The sequence below is a fragment of the Agrilus planipennis genome, unplaced genomic scaffold (genome assembly GCF_000699045.2).
Source record: "Agrilus planipennis isolate EAB-ADULT unplaced genomic scaffold, Apla_2.0 scaffold147, whole genome shotgun sequence".
Classification (NCBI taxonomy): Eukaryota; Metazoa; Arthropoda; class Insecta; order Coleoptera; family Buprestidae; genus Agrilus; species Agrilus planipennis.
In genome coordinates this window covers 440,805-450,609 of record NW_020438940.1, presented here as the reverse complement: position 1 = coordinate 450,609, position 9,805 = coordinate 440,805, and the positions used below count along the sequence as shown (strand labels likewise).

General features: G+C 34.7%; 1 protein-coding gene across 1 annotated transcript in view; it reads right to left on the bottom strand.

Annotated features, from left to right (window-relative positions):
* Window positions 1–6,928: 6,928 nt before the first annotated feature.
* Window positions 6,929–9,805, bottom strand: part of LOC108738893 — a 73,255-nt gene continuing 70,378 nt past the window's right edge. The window contains exon 5 of the mRNA XM_025974558.1: window positions 6,929–7,262. Within this exon, the coding sequence (XP_025830343.1) occupies window positions 6,929–7,262 (334 nt within the window). The remainder of the gene's footprint in view (window positions 7,263–9,805) is intronic.

Sequence of the window (9,805 nt, the reverse complement as noted above, 5' to 3'; positions counted from 1 at the left end):
CTAACGATAAGAATATTAATGGAATTATTCAAAATGGAAACAATTGATTTTCTATTCATTTATCTATTTATTTATGAATGGTTTTATAAAGAATTTATAAATTTTGCATTGGTATCCATTGAAAATCAATGGAAATTTTTCCTATGTAAATATTAATGGAATTATATTGTAAATGGAAACAATTATTTTTCCATTTATGCCAAATGGTTTTGAATGGAATTTACAAATTTTCCATTGATTCCCATTGAGCTTCAATGGAAATTTTTCCTACGGGTGCTGTAGTAGTCACTAAAGTGGTTTATTAAAATTTTTGAAATAGCTATCTTTTTATCAGTATGTCTTTGTCACATTCTAGAAATTTGGAAAAACTCTCGGAAGTTTGACACAATCATGGTTTGTTTATATTTTGTCTTGGTTTAGAATGTAGCCATTTGCAAAAGACGAACTGTACGAAAAGAAACGAAATGTTAACGTTATCTCTCAAAGTTTAAATAGGACTCGTTCGCTGAAATGAGCCTTTCCGGAAACAAAGTTTTATCAGCGACAGGGCCTTGTTATTCAACACTGATGGTATTATTAAATGTGGTGCCTAAAGAAACTAGGGCAACACTAAGCAGTTTTGCCACTCTGCCACGCTCTTTAGCATTTTGAACATCCGATACGTTCTAAGATAAATTAATGAAAATTGATTGCGAGTGTTTATAAATCACCGCAAGTTCCAGAATCTTTCTGTAAGGTACCGGCATTAATTAAACTGCCACAACGCTTTTCCACTGTAATTACATGTGGGTGCGTTCTAAACGACAAAGTCAGAGTGTATTGATTAAATAGACCACTGAGAAGCTTTCTTGGATTAAATTAGAAGATGGGCTTATCCAAATGTGTCGAGAATAACAGATTTTCGAATACAAGAAAATATCAGAAGAAGTTCTGTGGATCTAAACTAAATAAAACATTAAAACCCGAAATTCTACATAAATCCATAGATATTTAAAACTCGTTTCGATGCACGGAATGTGTTATTTTTAGTAATGAGCAAAGTAAGGTCAAAACCAAGATTGTCACAGGCTTGGTACTGGTTTTGGTCTTGATTATTCGGTCTTGGTCTTGGTTGAGCTCAAATCCTTCTAGTCTTAGTCTTGGTCATGGTTTTTGTCTTGCTGATGTAATCTTGGAATTAGTCTTGATCTTGTGTGTTGTGTTTTGACCTTGCTCATTTACTCTGATTTATTTTTCTTTTAGTTCTAAGTACCAATTTTTCTACCTACCGAAAATTATTTTCTTATCATCCTCATCATAAGCTCATCAGTCCTAAGACTGGTTGGACACGTACCTCCACTCTTTCCTATTCTGAGCTAAACTTCGCATTTCCCTAAAACTAGAACAGCCCACATCCTTAACTATTTGCGAACAGTAATCTAATCTAGGTCTATCTCCTACCCCTCCTAACCTCTATTTCTGCCTCTAATATATCTCTGACTAGACCTTCATGCCTCAGAAAGTGTCCCACTAACCTATCTCGCCTATTTCTCATCGACTTTCTTAGAGTCCTCTGTTCTCGTATTCTTTCTAATACTTCTTTATTTCTAACCTTTTCGGCCCACGTTATCCTCATCATCCGCCTATAACACCACATTTTGAACGCTTCTAACCTTTTCTTTTCCGCCGCGCCCATTGTCCATGTTTCGCACCCGTACAATGCCGTGCTCCAAACATACACTTTTAACAATCCTTTTCGAATTTCTAGATTAACCGTTCGCGAGCATAGACCCTGAGCTATCCTCTGCTTTATATCCCTACCACTCCTTCCATCCTCACTTATCTGACTTTCTAGATATCTAAAATCAGCAACTTCTTCTAATTTCTCGTCTCCTATCTTTATATTCATTCTTTCCCTACATTTTCTTCCCTTGCATCCCAGTATTTTAGTTTTACTTTTATTTATTTTCATACAGTACTGATCTGTCAGTACCGCTTCCATTTTATTTAATGCTATCTCTAAATGCTCCTTGCTAGATGCTAATACTGCTATATCATCTACAAATCTAAGAATGCTAATCTTTTGCCCTTGCATATCCATCCCTACAGTTGTGCTGTCTTTAATGATGTTAATCGCGTCTTCGATGTATAGATTAAAAAGTATCGGTGACAGTGTGCATCCCCGTCTGACTCTCTTCCTAATATTTACTTCTCTACGTTGCAGCCCCAGCTCTATAACTGCCTGTTGCTCTTTATACAAACTAAGTATCACTCTTCTATCTTTGTAACACATCCCTATATTTTTAAGTATATTTAACATCTTGTCCCATTTAACATTGTCAAAAACTTCTCTAAATCTACAAATCCTATGTACGCACTCTTTCGTTTTTCTATCGTTTTCTCTATTGTTACCCGTAAAGCTAGAATGGCTTCCCGCGTTCCTCTATTTCATCTGAACCCAAATTGATCTTCCCCTAATAGTTCTTCCGCCCTTTTTTTCCATCCTCCTCTGTACAATTCTAGTTAAGATTTTTGACGCAAATTTTCTTATATGCAGAAATTTTCATACATCCGATCTTGTTGTATGAAAGCTTCTAAATTCTTGTTTTATGATTTCCCTTTCATGCAATGGTATTCTGTTATTTCGATGTATCACTCGTATTTGGTCAGATAAATTATGTTATTATCCTGGTCTTCACAATTTTCACTGGTAACTTTGAGCAAGTGAAGACGGGCTAATGCCAAAGAACCTCACTCACATCTTTTGCGATATGACATGGAAACCAATTTTCTGTTCTAAAATTTTATAGAGCTAACAGTAGATCTTGCCCTGAAATATAATCGGTGATTATTATGGAAAGGAGGATATGCCAGTATTATTAAGAAATCTGCGTACTATTCCGCATGTTTTAAGGATTACTGATTTCTGTAGACTTATGAAGGTAAGCTTATGCAGTTTCAACTCGGCTAGGCTAACGTGCAATGTTTTAGGTATAACGCTTATTGATGATATTATTATTGGAATAATTCGAACTATGTTCTGATTCCACATTTCTTTTATTTCATCAGTCAAAGGAATATATTTTCGAATTTTCTCGTTATGTTTTTGTTTAAGATTTTCAGTGTTTAGTACAGCAAAATCTATTAAGTGAGTTGTTTTAGTTTCTTTGATGGTCAGTGTGATATCAGGTCTGTTATGATTAACTGTTTTGTCTGTAGTTATGTCTCTATCCCAATAAAGCATTTCTAGAAGGTTTTTTAATACATTTTGTGGTTTGTATTAATAGTACGGCTGTATCTGATCTATGAGTTTAAACTTTTTGGCTAATAGCGAGTGAATCTGTTAAGCAATATTATTATGCCTGTCGGTGTATTGTTGGCTGGCTAAAAATGAGCAACCCCCAGTGATGTGGTCAATTGTTTCGCGAGATGTCTTGCATGCTCTGCATGTGTCTGATGATTTGTAGGATTTTTAATAATATATTTTTCATAGTTTCTTGTTTTTATTATTTTGTCCTGAATCGCTAGCATGAACCCCTCAGTTTCTGAGAATATGTTTCCNTCAAAACCTGATTGCAAAATTCATTATAAAAAAATACAAGATGAACTGAAATAATCTTTGTAATATATAAAGTAATAAAAACCGAAATATACGTGCTAGTCATTTAATTGACAATCCGAGAATCTATCTCCTAGCTCACAGTTTACATATTTTCTTTCAATCATATGGTGTAATAAAATAGTCAAATTTATGTCGGTATATAAAAATTCTTCCAGACCTCTGGGGTAGGATGAAGCTTGCAGATCAGTCGACTTGTCTTGCAAACGGCTGCTGCTGGTAGGATGGATGGGGTTTTCTTTCTTCAGTTAAGTGTTGAAACACAATTGTCACACCGGATATCACTTGGAAACCACTTGGAACTCTCACTGTTCTTGCGACGACTGAAGAATCCCACTTCTGACACCAATTTTATGTTGGATTCCTGACCTCCAAACAATAATTGAGTGTCCTTGTCTAACTTCTGACACCAGGGCAGTTTTAAATGAGACTCCGGACTCTTGTTAGAAAGTGTAAATTAATTATTCCTGGTGATCGATGGATTACCTATTCACACTTTCAATTATTGTGTCGCGTGAAAATGAACTTTTAATGTTCAGGCACTAATAGACACTTTTCCAAATGGATTACACCTTCACACAATAATTGTCGAAGAATGCTCCGTTCACCGACTAATGACTATTGTCACCTCGATATGAACCTAATGATAATTATGTTTTCGCCAACTAATGAATAATTAGAGAACACTAATTAAGTCGCCTTGTAATACGATAAACATTTATTGAGTACTAACTTACAATTCTTAATGTTAACGTAGGTTAAGAACTAAAAGTAGAAACTGAAATTATTCGGAAAGAGCATCCCCTTTTATACAAAAAATCTTATCTAACATAGTAGGGGTAGCAATTACTGCCTGTAAATGATTTATTATATAATCTACCCTTAATTTAGAGTATACAACAATATATATCGTATAACATATTTATTTAACTGTAACCTGTATCAATAACAACAAAAAAATACATCTGTATACTACTAAACAAAGGAAAAATGTTCCTTTTAAAAATAGAAACAAAGTATACATTCCTGTAGAATAAATAATATTAATAAGCACAAACAGCACTTTTACAGTACTTAAACATGATTAAACACATTTTAATTGACGGCATCATCACTAGACTCGCTAGTGGTGTCACTTTCTGTATGTACTTTATACATTTTCATTCTATCTACCGAACAAATCCCATGATAAGGTTTTTGTGAGCGTTTTGTTCCAGGTATATCTTCAATTACATATCTATCATTGGATAACACAACTTTGATTACAAAGGGACTTGAATATTTCGGCATTAACTTTTTATTTTTTCCGTCGTTACTTGTTACATTCATTTTAATCATTACTGTGTATTCAACTTTGTACTCAAAGGGTTTCAACCCTTTCTTATCAAAATATTGTTTTTGTTTTACTTGAGCAGCCTCGATTTTGTCTTTACTGTATTGCCGTACTTCGGCTACGTCAACATGCGCTTGTTCTAAATCTATAGCATTTCGAATAATGGGATCGTGTCTTCCTCTAGGTTGAAAACCAAATAGTTCCCCGATTGGAGTTTTGCCTGTCTGATTTATTGATCAGTTAAGACCCACCTTACTCTATTAATTAATTCATCCCAACGTGTCTCATCATCTACCATTGTTGATAAAGCTGTTAAAATGGTTTTGTTATACTTTTCAATTTGTCCATTTGCTCTTGGGGTAGCGGTTGCATAGTGAATGAATATAATATTTTGAACAAAATTCAATAAAAGCTTTGCTAGTAAAACAGGAACCCCTATCACAAATTTTGTGAAACTATCTATAGCTGTTATTATATAATTATTTTTACGTTTACTAAGAATAAATGGCCCAATGTGATCGATATGAAGAGTGGCCATTGGCTCACCAATNCCCCCAGTGATGTGGTCAATTGTTTCGCGAGATGTGTTGCATGCTCGGCATGTGTCTGATGAAATTGTGGGATTTTTAATAATATATTTTTCATAGTTTCTTGTTTTTATTATTTTGTCCTGAATCGCTATCATGAACCCCTCAGTTTCTGAGAATATGTTTCCTTTTTTTTAACCACATATTAGAAGCTTTTTTATCTATATATTCCTACAGTTTTTTGTTCGGGTATTTTCCATGAAGCACTTTTGATATCCACATTTCAATTTTGAATTTTTCTTTCATAATTTTATCTTTAAGATTAAAATCTGCATCATTGATGATGCACTAGAGGTTGAAGATTGAATTATGTAATGGACTATCAGCACTTCTTGCTTCTTACTATCATCATCATTATTATTATCAGGCGAGGAATCGCATGAAATTGCATCGTCGAGTTCCAAAGATCCCAAAGTAAACATAGTATTGAAATACACTGGCTATTACCCAAACTAATATTCAAAAACCATACACGTATTATCAAAATTATAAGCCCAACCAGCATTATGATTATATTCATGTAGGTATAATTCATGGAAGTTGTACCTAGTAAACTCTCTTGTATACATATACGTTATGTATGTGCATGTAGGTCGTTAAGGGATGAGAATATAGGTCACGACTCAAGTTAAAATAAGAGGTTTGATTCTTTTCCGACTCGATTTACCGTCGTTTCTCTCATCCTTCACTCTAGTCTAGAGTTTAACGACCAGGTCAAAGTTCTCCATCTGGTTCAACGATAAAGCTGTCCACGCTTGGATAAATATATTCTTAGGTATACAGTAGCCCGCAAGTATCGATGGATGCTGCAAGATCTGATGATCTTAGATGAACTCATATGAAAGGGATTTGTATAGAGATTTAGATCTCATTGGATACTGTTCCATCAAGTTTAGGGAATTTTGATGGCGCAATGGTGATATAGATTAATTAGGTCTTCAATTATTTAGGTGTGCAGCTGTTATCAACATATCATTTTTGAATACAAACAAACAAGAGAAACAAGACAAGATAAGCACTAGGATCATCGCGGTGAGGATTGTTATTTAAAATTTTTATAAAAAATAAGGGGCAAAGGTACAGAAAGTTTGGAAATCACAAAATTAATTACTAGAAATTGCGTGTGTCGATATTCAGTTTTGGATACAAAGATTTTGCGGGTCTTCGTTCGAATCCGATGCCGAATTTTTCGTTCAGAAAAACGTACAGCTAATGAAGTATACCACGCGGAAGTAAAACTTATTCATGAGTTAATAATTCGCTTTGGAAATCGAAATTTAAGGGTTGTTGAAAATGAATAAACAAATTCAGGGCCTATTGTAATCGTTAGCTAAACAGCGATAATGGGCGCATAATTAAATAAATATCTTAATAATCTACACCGTACAGGGTTGGACCTCGAGAAAATATTTAGGAAAACTTACCCATGTCGTCGATGATGGGTGCCATCCTTAATGTGACCCCAACAAGCAGTAGGCACATGAAAAGGAGTAAACAAGCGGTCACGACGATGGTCCATCGAGCCCGCGGCGGGAGTTCCTCGTCCGATTCCAGGTCTTTCAAGTCATCGTTAATAGGGACGGCGATCTTTCGAAGACGGTCCTGTCTCTGACGCATCCTGTGCCTTTTTTTACGCCTTTTCCGCTTCTTCTTTAACCGTTGACGATCGATTGTCGCTTTCGTTTCTTCATCTTCACAGTCTTCTATTTTTAAGGAGATATACTCTTCGGTATAATTAGGCTTTCTGAAACAGCAATGGGTAAATTTTTAATTAAACGCAAGTGTCATAGTATAAAGTAAGTTAAAATGTAAAAACACGTTTCTTATTTCTTTTGCCTTTAAAACCGATATTTATGAAATTTAAATTAGATTTAGATTATATTAGACATAACTATTTTCCTGCATTTGTTTTAAGGTCTTGTAAACGTGAATTGCACCACTACATATACTCTATATTAGGGAATTAAGATGGTATTGACAAAACAGTATTGCAGGAAAATAAATAAAAATAAAACAAAAATACTGATATGCAAGGGAAAAAACGTAGGAAAAGAGCGAATATAAAGATAGGAGACGAAAGATTAGAAGAAGTGGCTCATTTTAGGTTTTAGGAAGTCAGATAACTCAGGACGGAAGGAGCAGTAGGGATATAAAGCAAAGGGTAGCACAGGGTTCAGTCGCCTTCAATAAAAAGAAGTTAAAGACAAATATTAGAGCCTGAAACAGGACTTAAGAGGAGTAGAAGTAAAGATTAGATTACTGTTCGCAAATAGTTAAGGTTGTTCTAGTTTTGGGGAAATGCGAAGATTAGCTCAGGATAGGAAAGAGAGGAGGTGTGTGCCCAACCACATACCGAATATCAGCCACTTCTTCTACTTTTTTGTCTCCCATCTTTTAGAACAATTAGTTTAACTTCCCATGCGTCAAAAATCATAACTGGAATTGTATAGAGGAGGATGGGAAAAAGGTCGCAAGAACTATTAGGGGAACATCAATTTGGGTTTAGGAGAAATAGAGGAACGCGAGAGGCCATACGGGTGCGAAACAAGGAAAGTGGGCGCGGCGGAAAAGAGAAGGTTAGAAGCATTCAAAATGTAGTGTTACAGGCGAATGATGAGGAAACCGTGGATAGAGAAGATTAGAAATGAAGAAATAGGTTGGTAGGACACCTTCTCAGACATGAAGGTCTAGTCAGAGACATACTAGAGGCAGAAACAGGAGTTAGAAGGGGTAGGGGTAGAGGTAGAGGTAGAGGTAGAGGTAGAGTAGATTGCTATCGCAAATAGTTAAGGATATGGGTTGTTCTTATTTTAGCTCAGCATAGGGGAGAGTGGGGGTGCGTGCCCAATCAGTCTTAGGACTGACGGCCTTATGATGATGATGAGTGTGTAACGACTTTTTGAACGGGATTTGATGGGATTTTGAGAGGTTTCTAATGAAACGTACATGGGCTGATGGTCATAATGTACAAGAATATTTTAAAAATAGGCTCCATGTGTGAGTAATGTTACATGGTTATTCCGAATAGTATCTGTTATCTTGAGCCAAATGTCAATTTCATACCATTGGTCAAAGAAAGTATCTAAGGGAGAGGGAGAGCTATTTTGCCATCTTATTCTATTAAAAGTACTTTCCTAAAACCCTTTATTTTCCATAATGAAAATTAACAAAATAAGTAACAAAGTGAGAAACACTCAGGTACTAAAGAGAACTAGTAGAACCTTTTAAACTATTAATTAAATGCAATTGATGTTGCGAACAGTAATAATGTTCGAAAAATTTAATGAATTTATAAGTGAAAGATGTGAAAATTACCTTAGGAAATTCACGATGAAATCTTTCTCCATTTAGAATAATTTCTTATAAATCAAGCTTAATCTGATTAACCGTCTTAAGAACGATTGTAATCAAATGATTTTGATTTAGCAAACTACACGAACAAATTATTTGATAATTTTCTCTCAGACCATAAAGATGTTTATGAAGAAGCAAGAAAAATAAAGTAATTTACTTGATGATAACGAGTTAGGTACTTAATTAATTTTTTATGACATAAATTGCAGTGGATATGTTAAAATTTAATTAAAAAATTTCCCTGATTACCTAAAACTTATTAATATGAGATATTTAAAAAAACGAAATATTTTGTTAAATGGACTACAGAATCAGGAGTGGTAAAACATTAAAATTAGTACGAAGCATGCAGGAAGATATCACCCTTTCACTCTTTCAGCCTCTTTTATTAGACGGTACTAGATTTTCCCCGCGGCTTTGCTCGTAAATACGTGTCAAATATCAACGACGACCACATAAAACTAATTTTTCTATCGCTTGGGAACAGCATTTCTTTATTCTGCATAATAGGTACCCTATGTCATTTTCTGTGCCCCTGACAATGTGTCTACAAAATTTTATGATGATCGATTCAGTAGTTAAGGCGTGAAATGTTTACAAACAAACAAACATTCGCATTTATAATGACAGTCAAGATTGATAAGAGGAATTGCCGACTAACGAGTGATATAGATATTACGGTACAAGTCTAGATGATGGCGGGGGTGGGGGGATCGAAAGAGGAGGTCTCCCGCACCACTCTAGTATAAAAAGTTCGTTGCGGTCTCACCCCACATAAAAAGTTATGGGGGTTAAAAGTTAATAAATATGCCATTTTTTATACATTTCTAGGCATGTAAATATTTCTATAGTCATTCTTAAACAATATTCAAAGATAAAACTAATGGAAAAATACATAAAAATATTGAGAAAGTTATATAAAACATTATTTAA